The sequence below is a fragment of the Hyaena hyaena genome, unplaced genomic scaffold (genome assembly GCF_003009895.1).
Source record: "Hyaena hyaena isolate Hyena2069 unplaced genomic scaffold, ASM300989v1 scaffold_1415, whole genome shotgun sequence".
Classification (NCBI taxonomy): domain Eukaryota; kingdom Metazoa; phylum Chordata; class Mammalia; order Carnivora; family Hyaenidae; genus Hyaena; species Hyaena hyaena.
Genome location: NW_024082050.1, coordinates 231,552 through 251,556, shown reverse-complemented (window position 1 = coordinate 251,556; position 20,005 = coordinate 231,552). Strand labels below are relative to the sequence as shown.

Below are 20,005 nucleotides of genomic sequence, written 5' to 3'. Positions count from 1 at the left end.
CATGCAGCTGAATGTCACAGAGCTAGGAAAGGTGAAGCCCAGTCTTTCTGTCTTCAAAACCCACAGTCCTCTCCTCTGCATGGACACATGGTAGTTCTAAGAGTCTGATCTTCACTGTTAGGTTCTAAGTTCCTTTGGTGCAGAGGTTATGATTTATTTAGTTTTTCCCTCGCCCAAAAAATTCTATAAATTGGATATGATTGTCTCCTTTTCATTCTGGTAGCCATGCCTGCTAGGTGGGACTTCTACTTTATTACATATATCCAAGGATCTTCCCACATCCTTTCCAGGACTTGAAATTACTCGTCTTTTCTATACTAGGATGCGTCTGTCTTTGTCTTTAAGTTGTGACTCAATCTGTTCTTGAAAGTCATCTTCAAACGAGGCTTGGCAATTCAAAAGAAAAAAATACTAAATGAATTTTAAATTGCCAAGGGAAGGGTTGTTTAAATCTCTCTGAGATAACAGTTCATAAATATGCTCATTATTAAGTCCCTTATAAAAGGAATTAATACTTTATTGATATACAATAAATATACAGTATTTATACTTGATATTAACACATTAAGGCAGCCAAAGAAAAATTAGAAGTTGACTCACCAGAAGGCACTCAAGTGTCTGATCCTGAAAAAGTCAAGAAGAACAAAACTTATTCCTGATAAGTTGAAAGTATGTTTTAGAGCTAGCCATGTTAGTTAGTTCTTGTTTTTGTTTTTTTTGGTTAATGTCCCAAATAGTGGGTACACTGACACAACACTGAACTGTCTTGTTCTGGGAGAGACACTGTAATACTATGGCCTATTGATTGAATGTACAACTCAAATTCATATTGTTATAGAATTTAATGCCTTAAATAATTTAGCATTTTCTTATTAAAGTAGCAGGCATTGATGGAAAGCAAAGAGTCATAGCCATGTCTTTATAGCTGCATGACAATTATCTAGTATGGCTTTAAGAAAAATATATTTATTACCCAAGAAAAATAATAGGTTTTGTCTGTCTGTCTCTGTCTCTCTGCCTCTCTGTCTCTCTCTCTGTCTCTCTCTCTCTCTCTCTCACACACACACACACACATTCTGTACATATTCATATATATGTATCTGATTCAGCTAGGAAAACAGTGCAGCTGTCAATCACTAAAATTTCCATTTCTGTGTCTATAAATCAACTTACTTTTGGACCTTGGTGTCCCATGCTGTTTTTACTTGCTTTTGATTTGTTTTTAATCTGGTGTGAGATTATTGACATGCAATGTCCTGGTGTGAGTTAAATGTTTAGAAACAAACTGGAATTTCATGGAATTTTCCCGATTCTCTTCTTAATTTTAAGGGTAATGGGTTGCTTCTAAAGATACCATATTTAGACTGATTTGTTCACTTTATGTTAATGGTAATTCAGATCACCTGAATCAGGGAAAATAAATAGTGGTACAGGACTGAGACTCTATTGTCTTGAGATTTTATGATACTTTCTCTTCCACTTATTTTCCTTTAATATTTCATTCGAGCACAGTCTCCAGCCACACAACTATTGCTATGTCACTTGCCTAAAAAATTTGTAGATAGATATGGAGCAATTAAGGAATAATACAGTGAAATGTTTATTAATAAGAAATAATGGAACATAAAGTTTGACTTTATAAACCTTTTGGATAGTGGCTCATTCTAAATACTTTGTTAATTTCTTATTATAAAAGAAGTTAATTTTTTAAAAAACCAGCAAGGATGGGGTGCCTGGGTGGCTCAGTCAGTTGAGTGTTGGACTTTGGCTCAGGTCATGATCTCACCTCTCGTGAGTTCGAGAACCACACTGGGCTCTGCGCTGACAGCTCAGAGCCTGTAACCTGCTTCAGATTCTGTGTGTGTCTCTGTCTCCCCTGCTTGTATTCTCTCTCTTTCTCTCAAAATAAATAAACATTAAAAAAATCTTTTAATTAAAAGAATAAAAGCAGCAAGGATAAAAGGAGCCTGAACAAAGATGGAGGGTATTAGCATCTATATTTTGTACACAGAATAAAATTGTTGGAGCACATAAAAAAAAAATCAGAGTTGTAAATAACTTCAAAACGGATTCACTTTTTATAACCGCACCATCTAAAATGGAATATGAAAAATGTTATTTTAAACAGCCGTAGCTCAAGAGAGTTGGGGAATATTTTTCAGAATATTGATAAATGGAGAATTGCATTTCTACCGCTTTCCACTTTTTCCCCCAAAGCATGCAAATAAAAGTTAATTTTTATATGAGAGCAATTTTTAGACCACAAAAGATATTTTTTTGAGAATTTCATCCATAGTGGCCAATTTTGTATGAAACAAATTATTTTAGGCCTAATTGCAGGCAGACTAGTTAGGCAGCTAGCTCTGTTAAGGTTGAATTTCACTTTGAACTTTCTAATAGTATGATCTTTTCACAGAGTTTAATAACTGGCTCAAATATTTAATAGTGGAAGCCTTCATTAAATTAAAAAGAAATCAAGATATACTTTTAGAAGGACTAACTTATTTTCCTTATCATTTCTATCTACTTTAGGAGAAAAGGAAGAGAATGGAACCAATCTGTTTGTATACTTAAACAGACATTAATGCCACAACCCCAGCAAATAATTTATTTCAGTGTATGTCATCATTCAAAAGATTTGGGAAGCACCAAATGGCAGCAATAACTATACTTCTAGCTCTACTGAATAGCAAATTGCACTGACTATGTGAATCTCTTCACTTGTCTGCTAGATAATCATTCTTTTTAATACTCAGATACATTCTCTAGATCAGTTTCAGATTGCACACAGTCAACCTCTGCATTGCCTAATAGTTTTTAGTTAAGTACAATGACGTGTTTTGAAATACCAAGTGGGAAAAGATGAGAGTTGAAAGATTTTGTTTCCATGTGTCAGTCTGTAAATAGATGACAAAAGATCATTAAATGGATTAATTTACAAGCATCCTTAGAAATAGAATGTTTTACATAAAAGCATGTTGTAAACCTTTTTAATTAAATTGCATTGTACCATGCACTCTCTTCTCCCCAGGGTTCTGTTGACCTCTCACCTCTTATTTTGTCCAACAGGCACTCCACTGCTGGTGAGGAGAAGCAGTGACCCAGTGCCAGGCCCACCCGCTGATGCCCAGCCAAGTGCTTCACAATCCGGTGGCCAGAGTCTGAAACCTGTTACTCTAGTAGGTATCCTGGAGTTTGCATTTCTGATGAAAGATCAAAGTGCCTTAGCCATAGACTAACTGGGGCTTTGCAGAGTTAAGAAGTTGATCATTAGAGATCTTTCAATGATATAGATATGGATATAGATGATATAGATATAGATATATAGATATAATGTTAGTTATAGTAATAGCTAGTATGAGCTACTATTAGTATATAAATTGTAGTGTTGGCTGTTATTTACAAAGCAGCAATTATGTGCCGAGGACTCTTTTAAGTGCTTTACCCCAAGTCACTTAAACTTCCACATCATGGTAAGCACAATTTTTTTACTCTATCTTACTGATAATGAAATTAAGTCAGAGGGAGGTTTAATAATCTAAGATCACAATGTGTAAATGGAAGAGCCAAGAATTTAACCCATGTGATTTGGCTCCAAAGGTTGTACTCTTAACCAGCGCCCTACTCCTTTGAGTTTCCTTGATCCTCCAGCTTTGTAATGCCCAAGGATATAATTTATATCCTTTATATTTTCAGTGTTAACGCAGTGCTTTGTGAAGTCATGCCACAGTGACTGTGACTGGTCATACAGTTTCAGGATAGCAATATCATGTATATGCAGTGCCAGTACTGGGTTTCTAGAACTACTAGATTAAAGAAAAACAAAATTATATACCAGACTTGCTTATAACAAGACATACTTACAACTGATCAATTAAATGGAGAATTGTTTCCTGAAGAGACAAGGTCCTCCTTTTATATGGTACTGATGGATCTTTCTGATGAATCCTGAGTCACTTTAAAGAGTTGTAACTGTGGTCCATTCTTTGAAATAGCCTGGGGGTTAGATTTTGATTAATGGCTATCTATCAGTGCAATAGGCAATAACGTAGTTATATTAAAGTATCCTAAAAGCAAGGTTCTTCTCCATTTTAAGTCTCACTCTGTATAGTGCCTTAAGAAAAAAAAAAAAAGAAAAGCAATATTTTCAAGGTACAGAAAGATGCTGAATAAGCTAACCAGCTTCTCTAGGTCTGGTATAAAATGCTTTTATCAAGAACCAGTGCCAGTGTATATGAAGTATGAATCGCTATACTAAGCCATCAAGTATTTACTAATTAAGTTTATGGCAGTATTTTGGCATATTTGTTTTGTAAACAAGGAAGCAAGTGTTCTGAAAATATTTTAGATGTAATATTTCCTCACCAAATTTTTAAAGAAATGTATTTAAAGGAAGATGACTTTAATAAAAATCAGGTATATGTGTTTTATTTAATGGTGAGTATAAACGGAACCAGTATGTGGTGTGTGTATGTGTTTAACACACTGATTGAGACCGTGTGAAGCCCAAGCATATTGGATTGGAAGAAGGGAAGCTATATAAATGAGAAAAGTTACACTTTACTGCTGATTTTCACAATGTCGGTATACCCCCAAATTAGAGTATATTTGATAGTAATACCATCATTTGCATGAAGAAAATCACCAGTATCTTGTTCATCGTTTTTATCACGTAGGCTCTGTGTTTAGTCCAAGTGAAGATATTTAATACTGCTTTCCTACAGGAAATGAAGACTGCTATGTTTCTGATAGATTCCATATTCTTAATAAACTATGATACCATTGAGTTCTAAGTTGAGGTATTTGGTGAGGGAGTATATTATTACTAGCAAAGATGCAAATCCTAATTGAAGAAGAAACACTGGCACCCCAGATCCTTTTCCCTAACTGTAGCGAGTTACTGAATGTTGGCTGAGTCTGTATCAACAGTAAAAAGGAAAACACATCTCTTACTTTCCTCAGTGTTCTCTGTGACTGATGAAGTACAAACCTGAGACCCAAAGAATAGCATCTGGTCCTGGGCTTGCCACAGATTACTGCTGCATCGTGGCCTTTTCTTTCTTCAATTGTAAAATAATGTTCAACAAAACATTAAGCCCTAACAGTCCAAGGTACAGACATTGTGCCTTATTTATCTTTCTATTTCTAGCATCAAGTACATGGAGTGTACTCAGTGTACATGTGTGTTGGGAATGCAAGAAACATATTAGTCTGGGAAGAGTTCTAGAATTTCTCAGCAAATTACCCCTTTTCTAATCTGAGCATTCTCTCTGTTCCCCAAAAGAGGTCTACCAGGTAATGGTTTGTCTGCTCCAAAGTCTGTTCACCCCAGGCAAGAAACAGTGTAACTGCCTTACTGTGCAGAGCAGGCAAAGTTAGTAAAGGAAGACATTTAGGTGTGTCTGTTTCTACCTAGAAGAAAAATGCATGTGTGTGCATGTATTACAATTCTATTGATTTATTTCTGAATATCCTAATTCATGGGCTGTTTAGACCTGCATTGTCCAATATTATAGCTACTGGCCATGTGTGGTTATTGAGCACTAGAAATGTAATTTGAGTGCAACATGCATAATGAATTTTAAAGATTGGAATATAAAAAGTAGTGGGGCACCTGGATGGCTCAGTCAGTTGAGTGTCTGACTCTTGATTTCAGGTCAGGTAATGATCTCATGGTTTGTGAGATCAAGCCCCGTGTTGGGCTCTACACTGACAACATGGAACTCTTTCCTTCTCTACTTACCCCTCCCCTGCTTGTGTTCTCTCTCTCTCAATCTCTCTCTCTCAAAATAAACTTAAAAAGAAATATAAAAATAGTAATATAAAAGATCTTGTCAGTAATGTTCATACTAACTATACATTGGAACAATAGTAGAGTATATCAGTTTGAGTAAAATACATTATCAAAATTACTTTCACCTTTTTCATTTTAAAGCATGGCTACTAGAAAGTTTAAAATTAGATCACTGGTTCACATTCTGTTTCCATTGGACAGAGCAGCTCCAGACAGAAGTAAAATTGGATATAGCATTAATGAAATGGTTTGAGCCCCTTGGGAGAAGTTCTTTGAGTTGCACATCATCTCTGGGGTAACAGTATGATTAGGTTTGCCTGAAGCAGTCTTAGTTCATGCCTCTTGTTCTGGCATAATTATTAATAGTGTCCCCACTAACTCTCAGAGGTGTCCATGTATGGATGATAAATTGTGTGGCACCCTACATGTAGCCCCATAGTCACTTTTATTGTTTGCTCAGTGATAAGAGGAGAGCCTTTCGAGGAAACCAGGGGAACACAACCACAACTCTTAAATTGGAACACACTGCAGAGAGTGGTGTTTCTACCAAGTGCCTGAGCCCAGGGAGTGAAGAACTAGAGACTGAAGATTTCTTTCCTATCTCTCAGATCCCATAGTTCTACAACTTCAGCTGCGCCATACTTGTTACCTAAGATTTAATAAGTGACGATGAAAATGGGGAGCATGTGATAATATAGCCATGGTGCAACGAACATGAAAAATAATTGCTTAAAAAGCTCTGTGCGATTGCATTTCATTTCAATATCCAAAGGAAAAAAATAATCAAAATTTCCATCTCTTAAACAGTGTTCACATGTAAGTAATTCACAGATGGCAGAGCCCCAAGTGGGTTATGTTCAATCATTCCCAAGAAATGAAACTTACTTATAACCCACAGCTTAAAAAGCTGTAAGGATGAATATTTGACACATTTGATTATGTTGAAATATTGCCTTTAAAACCACAGTATGACTGTTATTTTTACTTGCACTTCATTAGGCTTACTGTAACGAGAACTTTCTTTGATGCCGAAAGATACATGTTTGTGAAAAGTTGAAAAAGTTGCCTTTATTTTATGGCTGGTTAAATTATTACAAATTGGTTATTTAAGATGTACACCCTCAGAGAAGGTGACATGTTAAAAAAAAAAAAAAAGCTTTCAAATTAGAAAAATCAGATCCTCTGCAAGCCTTAGATTTTGTGTCGTGAAAAGCCACCGAATCTCACTATTGGTTATTTAGGGAACCACTGGCTAAACAGCATGAAAACTTGTTCTCTTTCTTTCTCTTTTCATAAACCCATCAGTTAATCAGAATAGAATAATTATTAATGTGCACATTGTAATGACTATTTATCTTTCAAGGCAATAGAAAATCCAATTCTACTGACTGCTTTTGAATTAAAGAAAGAGAATCCTGGGGGCAAGACATAATAGCGGGAGTCTGCTTATGGGATATCTTACCTCCCTTGCCTTGATTGTAACCTGGTGTTCTTGGCTTAAGGGCATGCCATAAAACCTGGTTCTTGAAATTGATGTTCCTGAATTTGTGGCTGGAAGAGAACTCTAAAACAGATGTGATTTTTTCCTTAATATCCGGTTAACTACTATGGTTGTTTTGTGTTTTAATGACTGTTTATAGTTTCACATTTAACCCCTAAAGCAAAATGATCCTGCAGGGCGAGTAAATTAAAAAGTGGATTCCTGAAAATTATAATGCTGTGGTTGTTCTCGGATAAAAAATGACTGTGTTTGTTCTAAAACTGTTACTTGTCTTGCATCACCAAAATAAATTAAGAAAATATTGGTCTGTCTTTTAAAAGTTCATATCCATAATATATATATTTTATTTTTAAAAAATAACATGACAACATTGAGGTTATTTAATTGGGAGTCTGTGATGAGCTTCAGAGGGCCTGTTAACTCTGAAGTTGTATTCTTTGGCCCTTTGCACATGCATGTATGTTTTGTGAAAGAGACTCTATCACATTTTTTTTTTTTTTGGGACTCTATCACTCTTATCAAATTTTAAAAGGAAAAAAATAATCAAGAACTACTTGTTTGCAGGTTTAGGATGAAATAATTTAGGAAAGCCATCAATTCTCAGAATATGATCAATGATAGAGATTAAGAAATGGAGCAGGAATTACTATCTACCAATATTAAATAATTAAAGCTATTTCATCTTATTATCTCTTTCCTATCTGACAGATAGGATGTAAATTCAAGATGTTGAGATGAATGTAAGTTTTTGAATTGCTGCAGTGAGAAGTCAGCAGTAACTCTTCAGTGAGTAGCAACACAATTCTAACCAAGAGTAAGATTGGAAGTAAAGGGAAGACACCATGGGGAGAAGTGTTTCCAGTGGCCCTGTGTATACAGAGACAAGATGGTTCTTTGGAGTTTTGGGTATTTTATCAGCAAAGATAGTAGCCGGTAGCTTCAAGAGAGAGGAAGGATTTCCAGTGAATGGGAACATTCTCTTCGTGTTTTGCAGATAGTACAATAGAGTACTGATTTGAGAGATTTTCCTTTGTGCATCATGTATGTTGAAATCATCACCAGTGTTGATCCTGGTTTAAATGTTTTCACCACCATGGAAGAAAGCATTGAAATATTACAGAGAAATTTAAGTGGCTAAGATTTAGCATTAAAATCATCAAATTGTCAGTGAGAGAGGTCAGAGAACTTTTGACTGTAGGTTGCTGACTATCAAAACCCTAAATAGAATTTTAGCAATAATTTTGAATGACCAAATCATGGTTTTCTATCCATTAGATGCACAATTGAGTAGCTGTAGAAACAGTGAAATAAGGAGCGCCTGGGTGGCTTAATCGGTTAAGCATCCGACTTTCGCTTAGGTCATGATCTCACAGTTCGTGGGTTCGAGCCCCGTGTCGGGCTCTGTGCTGACTGCCAGCTCAGAGCCTGGAGCCTATTTCAGAGTCTGCATCTCCCTCTCTCTCTGACCCTCCCCTGCTCACGCTGTCTNCTACTACGGGTCATTTTCATTTCCATGTAAATTTTAGTATCAACTTAACTATTTCAAAAAAGAAAACCAACAATCGGGGCGCCTGGGTGGCTTAGTCGGTTAAGCGTCTGACTTTCGCTTAGGTCATGATCTCACAGTTCGTGGGTTCGAGCCCCGTGTCGGGCTCTGTGCTGACTGCCAGCTCAGAGCCTGGAGCCTATTTCAGAGTCTGCATCTCCCTCTCTCTCTGACCCTCCCCTGCTCACGCTGTCTCTCTCTCTCTCTCCTAGAAATAAATTTAAAAAAAAAGAAACCGTGAAATAAATGAATTGTTGTAGGTGCTGGTGTAGATTGGAAGGAAGACTTTATCCGTTGTCTTCCAGTGAAGAGAGATGGATACAGATGAGCAAAAGGGAGAAATAGCATGTAATATATAACTGCGTTATTTAGAGATACTGAAGCCTATAAAGGTTTTTCTTTTTTCCCCCCTTCCTGACACAGTGATTTAATAATAGTCCTGGTGTTTGTAACTCCAGCTGTTCACGCTCTGTTCTGATAAGACCAAAGCTTGGAGACACATTGCAAGGATGGTTTTCATATGGCTTTGTTTTTAAGAGATAAAGCTGCCATCCAGTATTTCATGGGGCCAAATGTTTACTTAGTTTGGCAAGTTTAGGCAGCTTAATTTCTGAAGCAGTTATGTTTATAAGATTTGAGTTCCAGGTGGGGAAAATCCAGAAGCCTAATTTATTTGGCAATAGAATTTCTTACCAAATCTCACAGAGGTTGGTGAAAAAAAATTTGGATTGTCTGAATGTCTGTACCGTGACTAATAAAGGCAACTGGGAAATGTGACCCCTGTTTAGGGGTGTGCTCCCAAATCATTCTTCTTGGGTCTGGTCCAGAACCGAAAAGTCTAAAAGATGTATCACTAGTCAGAAGTTAGTCTCAGAAATTAAAGAAATAACCGTGCTATGTCGTCTTTTGCTGTTTAGATTGATCTGCACATAATGAAAATGGAGTGAGTTTTGCTTTCATGTCAACATAAATTAATCCCTTAGATGTCCAAGACCTCTACTAGGTGCCATCTGGAAGGCATAAGACATGGTTCCTGTCCTCAGGAAACTTACAAACTGGTCATGATGACCAGATCTAAAACAATTAAACCACCCTTGCAATCTGTAAGCAAGTATCAAATGATCAAATAATACATTTTAAGGATCAGAATTAGTGCCCTTTGCCTTTCATCTGCACTCTTCTAACCTCCCAATCTCCCTAAATAGCTTCAGTTTAGAATTTCTGTTTTGGGACAATGTGTTACCTGGGTTGACATGGGGGGAGAGATGCTTAAACAGAAATTCTCCGCTGAGAATTACAATGTACTGACCAGCAGTTTGGGTCAGCAGTTTCAGTTGTGAGAACCACTTCATGTCGTTTCAGTTCCAGCAGTGATTTCATCAGTAGAAATTGGCTCTGAGAAAGAAATTCTTAGAAATTATAAGAAGAGGACAAACTGATAATTGTAGGCATGGATGTAATAAAGCCTAACTTTGTGCCCTTCATACATGAACAGAGAATAGAAATTAATATGCACACAGTGGAGTCAATTATCTGAGCTCTGCGTCTCTGTCAACAAAACTGTGAGTTCTAGAATCAAGAAGTTCATGATCTTGGCAATTATAGCTTTGTAATTTTCTAATAACTGTGTTCAAAGAATTTAGAAAATCCTTGATTAGACTAGAAATGTCTGGACAACATCCCTCTCATCCGCCCACCACATCTACAGATTTCCCCTTCGAAATGTTCCTCCTGTTCCATCTTCTTTAAGAGGTTCTTCTGGTTTCAAGTGATTTGGAAGAAAAGAAAAGGAAAAAACATTGTTATGTGAATTAACTGAAGAGTATGGGAACATTCACAAGGTGTTTCTTAGCAAAAACACTAATGAATATCTCATGTTAGCAGTATGGGCAGATGTATCCACAGTGTTGTTTAAAATTTGGTAAAGGTGATGTTTAAAGTAGCTTTAGTCTAAAGGTCAAGATCCTGTATTCTGATTGCAGCAGTGACTCAGTGACCCTGATAAAATTATTTAAATTGTGCGTGATATCCTCAAATTTCACGTAACTAAGAGGAAATAATAAATAGAAATCCTATATGAACTTCTGTTGTTCTTAGGGACAAAGACCAGCAACTTCAGGGTTCCAGATGTAAATTAACTTGGTTGGTAGGAATTCAACTCTAAATTTCCTTTTAATGTCTCAATATTTATAACTGTTCATGGAATGAGATTGTATTTCCATCCAAAACACCAAGATTTATTTTTATTGCTCATGGTAGTAATTTTAGTGTGTGTGTGTGTGTGTGTGTGTGTGTGTGTGTAAGAGGCCAAATTCACAAAGGCAGCAGCATATAAATACACATCCATACTTATGCACACCTAAATTCTGTAGACGAGAGCACAGCTTAAATCTGAAGGTTAAAGTACATGTAGATCATGTTGCTTTTAAGTGAAAGCTCGAAGGTATAGACCACATCCTCTCTGTGTTCTCATCTGTGTGGGCTTTCCATGTTGCAGACATTACTGAAAATTGATGGCATGGAAGGAAAGGGTTAATGAGGGATTTATCTTAGGAAGATGCAAAAACAATGGGTATGGAGAGGAAAAGATTTTCTTGTTCCTTGAGCATGGTGTGATTCTTAGAAATCTCTTCTGATGGGAGATTTCTTTTTTCTCACAACATAAACTCTTCTGAACTGCAAGTTTCATTTTGGTTTTTCCTTTCAAACTTTAGTCACAGAATGACACTGTACAGACATTTAAAAGACTTCTTTCTTTCTCAGGAGGGTGGGCCCTTCTTAATACCTCTGTACTTTAAAATAGAATTCTGATTTAGATGAATCACATTTTAAAAGTAGCTACTGTGTATGTTTTACGCTTGTGGAAACATACAGTGTCCTCGTAAGCAGCATGTGAGCTTGTCACCATACAGCTTTTGATGTCTGATTAGATGATCATAGGGACATCTGGAATGTGTTAGTTTTGAAGTTGCTGGTGTGAGGCACTAGAGAATCCAAAGCCTTCTGACAGACTTGAACCAGTAAAAACATTGCTACTTTTAGCAAATCTTTTTTAACTTGCAACTGCCTGATGATTTTCAGACTGACATTGCCCTGATGTTTTCCAACGGACTTTCTGGCCCTCTTTCCCTACAAAAAGCTCTCCTTTTTAAGCAAAGGAATGGGTAAATGGCATTTGTTGCAGAAATCATAAAGAATTATTCCCCCTCTAAAAGAAAGAGGCAGATTCTTAAGCATCAGAAGTCAGAACTGACAGATTTCCTTCTAAAGAAATTGTATTGTCTCCTTTTTCAGTGCCTTTAATTTCACTGCTGTGTCGACCACCCATGACATCTTAATTTTTAAATAAAATGTATTTGGCAGTCACCTGTGTTCTATGAAGATCGAAACATTAACAAATATGCACCCAAAGCAATTGATATTGTTGAAGTGTGATAGCACATATCTAAGACACCTATCAAAAGTTCACACATTGATCAAGTCAAAATGTCATTTGAATAGCCTCATTATATATAAGCATTGTCTAGTTGAGGGTTATTTAATTTGTCCAGTGAGGTTTTTACTAGTATGAGATGATTCCTTATTGTTTCATGAATAAAATGACTGTCTTCCTATAAATATCTGAGTCTTTTTACAAAACTTGACCATGTCACTCTCCTGCATTGTAACAACTGTCTGTTTCCCGTACCGCAAGGATATATTTTAAATTTCTTGGTCTTGGTAGGACTTTTGTTGATTGTGGTAAAATGCACATAATAATTACTATCTTAACCATGTTTTAATTTTTAAAAAACTTTAAAAATTTTATTTTAGAGAGCATGAGTGGGGGCGAGGAAGAGAGAGAGAGAATCTTAGCAGGCTCCATGCTCATCGTGGAGCCCCACGTGGGGCCCGATCCCACAACCCTGGGATCATGACCTGAGCCAAAATCAAGAGTCAGACACTCAAATGACTGAGCCACCAGGCACCCCCCCCCCCATCTTAACCAATGTTAAGTGACACTAGGTGCATTCATAATATTATGCATGCATCCCGCCATCCATCTCCAGAACTCTTTTCATCTTATAAAACTAAAACACTATACTTGTTTTAGCAATACAGAAAGAATAAAGTCTTTTTCAGTGTGGTAAATATATGTCACATAAAATTTACTTGGTGATAAGTTTTAAGCATACAGTTCAGTGGCATTAAATACATTCACCATTGCTCTGCAGCCGTTGGCCACTCTCCCTCTCCAGAACGTTTGCATCATCCCAAACAGAAATTCTGTACTCTGTAAATAGTGACTCCCCACTGCCTTCTCCCCCAGCACCTGGTAACCACTGCCTTACTTTTCTGTTTCTATAAATTTGACTGTTCTAGGTATTTCATGTAAGTGGAATGACACAGTATTTGTCCTTTGTTGTCTGGCTTGTTTCACTCAGCATGATGCCCTCAAGTTTCATCTGCATTGATACCTTGAGCAGGAATTTTTTTCCTTACTAGAACTGAATAGTATTCCATTGTATGTATATGTCACATTTTGCTTCTCCGTTCATGTGTTGATAGGCACTTTTGTTGTCTTCATCTTTTAGCTATTATGAATAATGCTTCCCACAGATGTTGGTTTACGAATATCTCTTCCAGACCCTACTTTCAGATATTTGGGGTATATACCCAGAAGTGGAATTGCTGGATCATATCATTATTTTAAAATTTTCCTTTTTTTTTTTTTTTTAACATTTATTTATTATTGAGAAACAGAGAGAGACTGAATATAACAGGGGAGGGGCAGAGAGAAAGGGAGACACAGAATCTGAAGCAGTCTCCAGGCTTTGAGCTGTCAGCACAGAGCCCGATGCAGGGCTCAAACTGATGAACTGCGAGATCATGACCTGAGCTGAAGTTGGATGATTAACCGACTGTGCCACTCAGGCCCCCTGATCCTTTTTTTTTTTTTTATATTTATTCATTTTTGAGAGAGAGAGCTGCAGAGACAGAAGGAGACAGAGATTCTGAAGCAGGCTTAGCGCTGCCAGTGCAGATCCCATGTGGGGCTTGATGTGGGGATCAAGACAGGGCTCAATGTGGTGCTCAAACCCACGAACTGTGAGACCATGACCTGAGCTGAAGTCCAACATTTAACTGACTGAGCCACCAAATTGCCCCTCTCCCAGGCTTTTCTAATGCCTTAGGACACATCCTGCTAAATGTTGCAAAGTGTAAATCACGATAAAGCACAGATGCTCACAGACACAGTTGAAAGCTGTGGCAGCTTGATGCTCAGTATCGTTCCCAGGGAAGACTGGCACCATTCTAGCTCCCCGGCGTGCATTCTGGCTACAAAACAAACACTGAACACTCTTTTCCCTTTTTCTCATAAAAAGAATCTCTTTTGGTTGGAGAAAACAGGTACTAGTATAGATCTTTTGAAAAAGGAAAATGGTATAACATAAATTTTCAAAAAGCGAGAGATACCCTTGAAGAAACATGGATTCAATTTCTTTGCCCTTTTTTAAATTGGGTGGTTTATTTTTGTTGTTTAGTTTTAGGAATTCTCTACATATTGTGCATATGAACCCCTTATTGTATAGATGATTTGCAAATGTTTTCTCCCATTCTGTAGGTTCCCTTTTCACTCTTAATAGCATCCTTTGGTACACAGAAGTTTTTCATTTTCGTGAAGTCAGTTTTTCTAATTTGTTGCTCTTGTGGCTTGTATCTTCAGTATCTTACCCAAGACATCATTGCTAACCTCAGTGTTATGAAGCTCTTGCCTTCTGTTTTCTTCTAAGAGTTGTGGAATTTTAGCTCTTATGTTTAGTGTGTGACCTACTTTGAGCTACTTTTTATGTATATGGTGTGAGGTAAAGGTCCACCTTTCTTTCATTCATTGATTCATTCATTCATTCCTTCAGTTAGTTAGTTTTGCATGTGGGATATCCAATTTTTTTAAGCAACAGTTGTTGAAAATACTGCTTTTCTCCCATTGAATAGCTTTGGTGCCCTTGTCCAAAATTATTTGACCATATTAGCCAGGGTTAACTTTTTGAGTTCTTGGCATGACCTTTGACAACCTAACCACCCCCCACCTGCCTGTGTAGCATCATCTGTAGCCACACCATGCTGCGTACACCTGACATGCTGTGTACAGTTTCTCACAGACGCTGAGTGCTTCTGTGTGTGTGTCTTCGCCCAGCTGTTGCTTCTGTCAGGCATAGGACAACTGCCATCCATCCCTCTTTGCCAGAGGGCATGTCCAGTTTTCTTTCAAACCCCAGTGTCATGGTCCGTTTCTTTACTAATCCTTCTCTGACCCCTTTCTGCTACAAGCAGAATTAACTACTTCCTACCCAACGTACACTATCATTTTTTTTATTCTTTTTTAAAAAAAAATTTTAATGTTTTATTTATTTCTAGGAGAGAGAGAGAGAGAAAGCGTGAGCAGGGGAGGGTCAGAGAGAGAGAGGGAGTGACAGACTCTGAAACAGGCTCCAGGCTCTGAGCTGGCAGTCAGCACAGAGCCTGACGCGGGGCTTGAACCCACGAACCGCGAGATCATGACCTGAGCGAAAGTCGGACGCTTAACCGACTAAGCCACCCAGTTGCCCCATTTTTTTAATTCTTTCTACCTCATGTTATCACTTCCCACATTTTATATCTCTTTACTAGACTTTGAACCCCTTGTGAGTAGATCTCATTTCCTCTATGTGCCCAGAACATAGTGCTGTGCCTAAAGAACAGGGGTTACTTATAATTTTTTTTAGTGTTTATTTTTGAGACAGAGAGAGAGAGAGCATGAGCACTGGGGGGGGGGGGGGGGGGGAGAGAGGGAGACACAGAATCTGATGCAGGCTCCAGGCTCTGGTTGGTCAGGACAGAGCCTGATGCGGGGCCCGAACTCACAAACCATGAGGTCATGACCTGAGTGAAGTTGGGCGCTTAACTGACTGAGCCACCCAGGGACCCCAGAACAGGGGTTACTTATAAAAAGTTTGTATAATGAATGCAGGAGACACATGGGACATTCAGTTGGTCTGAGTGGCTGACTCTTGATTTCAGCTAACATCATGATCTCGGGGTTGTGATATTAAACCCTGCATTAAAATCAGTGCTGAGCATGGAGCCTGCCGGGGATTCTCCCTCTCTCTGCCCCTCCCCTGCTCTCTCTCTGTCTCTACAAAAAAAAAAAAAATGCATTTTTCAGTCGCATAATAGCCTACTCAAACCATGAAGCTATTTAATTATTTAATTGCAGTTTTAATAGCATTAATCTGCATGCTAGGTCTCCCAACAGATGGCCACATAATAGTACCCATGATGGCATGGAGTCAGGACTTTCCTTGCTCAGTTCCAAGTTCATGTCAGATGTAGACACTTTACTATATAAACTCAAATATATTGTTTTATCCAATAAAAATCTGCAAGTTCAGCTTTATTTACTCTTTTGTATAGGTGAAAAAGCTATGAGTCAAATAAGTTAACTCATTTACTCAAGATTATATAACTAAGTAGAGGTGCTAGCATTTTGCTTCAAATATGTCTTAATCCAGTGTAGCCTTTTTTCACTTAAATGCTAGCTTTGCAAGTAGCACCCTAGAATATATACCTTTGTCCCATTGATGCTGCCATTCCTCAAATACTTTGAGCAATCTTCATTTGAAACATCTTTCAAAGCCAGTTTACAAGCGTCTTCCTAAAAGGAAAAAGAAATCATTTCATTATGTTATAGCCACACTGTATTTTTCCACCAAAAATGGTATCATTCTATTTGACGCCAAAGTGTATACTGAAAGGTTGGTATAAAATGACTTGAGTGTTTATACAATTTAGGTATTCCTATGAAGCAGAAAATTTTGCCACCAAAAAAAAAAAATTATGCAGGCATTAAAACATTTATAGAAGAACAGATTCATATGTGCTTAAAGTGGCACAGTTTTATAGCCATTCTTTGTTTATCCAATTGTCTAGTGGTTAAGATAGCTAGATTTTATCCTTGACTCATCCATTGGCTCTTTGTCAAGTTAAGCAAGTATAATTTTGTTCTCTGTCTGGAAGAAGAAGATTGTCTTCTATCTTGCTCACAGTGGAATTGCAAGGTTAATGCCTTTTATCTTGAGTATAGCATTTAGCAGACTGTGGGTGCTTAATGTATGTTAATAATAGTGATAATAATGAATGTTGATAATTAAAGGTCTTTTATAATTACCAAATTTCTAATGTGTGTTAAATATAATTAAAGGGAAATGATTTAAATTAATATGCATGCACACAAAAACTAGAGCTAGCCACAGCTTTTATTTTTAGCTTCTTAACTAACATCATGGTTATGAATCCAGTATTAATAAATTCAATTATGATGACAGTTTCACTAGGGTCATGTATGGAGAACCCATGCAGGGTCTGGAAACTAGAAAGGCATCTGTTTGAGTTGAAAAACATGGCTATGGAAGGATGGGAAACCACAAGGAACTTTTGTGATTAGAGCTTGACCACATGAAATTGTGCAACGGACATTATTATTATAATTTATCCCCATAACACTGTGAGTTCTAGAAGAGAAAGGTACTGTTCTTGGAAGCTGGACACCATCCCAGAAATGGGTAGCAAACACCTCTGTCTGGAAGGTCTCTGGAAGACATAGAGTGAACAGAGGAAGCAATAATCATAAATAACGTTCCATGAAATTCAGGCTGGATATTCATCCTTTGAATTCAAAATGTTATCATTGCATAAAGTACTAGAGTGGGAGGTATAGACCCTGTAGGACAACAGGCTACAGTGGTTAATAAGTTGTATTCTTAAGCTTGACTGCCTGGTTCAACTCTAGTTCTGCCACTGACTAGCTGGCTGATTTGTGTCAAGTATTTCCTCCTTTTGGTCTCACTTTGCTCCTCTGTAACATGGTTATGACGACAGTATTACCTCATTGGGTTTTACTGAGAAATAAATAAGGGATTATTTGTAAAAATTCTTACAATGGCAGGTACTATATGTGTTTGTCAAATAATGTGTTCGGTTTGTGCCATACATAAAGAAGAAAAGGGTGGGAGAAGTTAGACTATAGAAATATTTCCAAGTAATCTTTTTTTAAAGCTGAATTTAATCAGGTTTAGCTTTAATTTAAAGGCACTTAGCACATAGCTAGAAACAAATATTGATTCCAAAGTCGAACATTAAATGTATTTGGGTGGTTTTTGCCTATAGAGATCTTCGCAAGTTCTTTTCATTTGAAAAACAAACAAACAAACAAACAAAATCCAATTCTTAAGGCAGTATTTCCTCTGGATTTTCTTGGTTGCTGTTAACTAGTTCTCTTTGTTCTAAACATTTTTTAAAAATTGAAAACCTAAAAGAAAATAGGAAAGGAGGGACTATTAAGAAACAGGGCAATTTCAAATGCTTCAACCGTTATCCATCCCCTTCAGTTTTCTGAAAGTCCCTGCCCTTTGGCATTTTCCTAGCTTGCTCCTCCTGCCCTCTGTCTTGATTCATGTTTGCACTTGTATGCATCGAAGGTACTTTCTCATATTTTGAAACTTGCCTAAACCACCACCCTCCTTTTAAATCCTTTTGCCAAATCCTAGTTTCTGGCAAAGGTTAGGTACCATTTCAGCAATATTTTTTAAAGTAATGCATAATTTGGCATTTGTTCAGGTCAAGATGAAAGTATTATTGAAGGAAGCAGTATTTAACATAGGACCAAAATATCAGAAGCCAGACACAAGACACCTGGAGAGGACAGCATCCACATCTCTCACTGGTCCCTATTCTGGAATAGTCTGCTCTTGAAGCAACTATGCCCTCCTCTATTCTTTCTGTCCTTTAACCCCTCATAAGAGTGGCCCATGCATGTCATGAACAGTGTCAGGAACACTTATTTTTATTTGTATGTTTCCCTCCTTCCTCTACTGTGGAAGTGCACTGAGAGCAGATGATGTACCTTATATCTTTGTAACCTAACACTTAGCACATGGTAGGTAATTTAATAACTTATTGAATGGATGAGTGTATAAGGAGCATTTGGGTGGCTCCGTCAGTTGAATGTGAAACTGTGAAACTCTTGATTTTGGCTCAGGTCATGATCTCATGGTTTGTGGAATCAAGCCCCATGTTAGGCTCTGTGTTGACAGCATGGGGTCTCCTTCTCTCTTTGCCCCTCCCCCGCTCATGCACTCTCTTGCTCTCCCTTTCTCTCTCACTCTTGCTCTTGCTCTCTCAAAATAAATAAATAAACTTAAAAACTGTTTCATTAATGAATGAAAGTGGATAAGCAAATGGAAAGAAAGAAAAAGTGAGCAAAATATCAGTTTTTAACAAACCAATGTTTTAAAAGACTAGTTTAATATTAAGTTCAAACTCATTCCCTCCAAATCACTTTCTAACTTGTTTCATTGTAAATGTGGTGCAATGTTGAGGGAGGGGGTTCGTTTGGAAAAATTCTAGTTGTTCCAGTGAAGCCTCTGATCAGGGCTTCTTTAATAGTTTGAAAATGTGAAATTTAATGATCTGTGTATATTTGGGAGAGTAATCCTAGAGCCTACCAAAGTGACCATTTAATGGCAAAATCTGAATTTTTCGAGACTTCTAGATCTCTTTTGATAAATAGCCAAACTAGACATTAGAGGCTTTGTGCAAGTTTGTTTTATTAAACATAAGAATATCAGAAAGATTTTGATTTGGAACCAGATATAGATTTACTGAATATTCATAAAGTACTTTCCATAAAATAACAAGCAAAATAAATATTCTTCCCAGAGCTTCTTCTATTTTTTCTTTAGTTTCTTTTAGTGCTTATATAGATAAATTGTGAAACCATATGATAGCCATTCCTTGTGTGACTACACCCCATGTGACAGAAAATCCTGAATGGAACACTTTGATTTTCATCTACCACACATAGTTAAATTGATTTATTTCATCATGTAACCTAGAGCAGTTCACTTTAGGGATCGCCAGCCTCATTTTGGTCCTGAAGTTTGTACTTATTTTCAAATTGGTGCATCAAAGATAACATGTAAAATTAAATAGTTTAAAACCATAAATATAGGTGTCAGTTTCAGTATAAAATTCTTTGGGCCTTATTTGGAGAAAAATGTTGTATTGTTTTAGGACATTGCAAGATTCTCAACTGATATTATACCTGGAGACCATTGTGGAAAATTAAGTCTTTGTAAAGCTTTCC

The 20,005-nt window shown here is 37.2% G+C and overlaps 1 protein-coding gene across 1 annotated transcript in view; it reads left to right on the top strand.

Annotated features, from left to right (window-relative positions):
* Positions 1-20,005, top strand: part of LOC120225452 (partitioning defective 3 homolog B-like) — a 314,844-nt gene that overhangs the window by 73,928 nt on the left and 220,911 nt on the right. Inside the window, exon 3 of the mRNA XM_039223648.1 lies at positions 3,070-3,179. Within this exon, the coding sequence (XP_039079579.1) occupies positions 3,070-3,179 (110 nt within the window). The remainder of the gene's footprint in view (positions 1-3,069; positions 3,180-20,005) is intronic.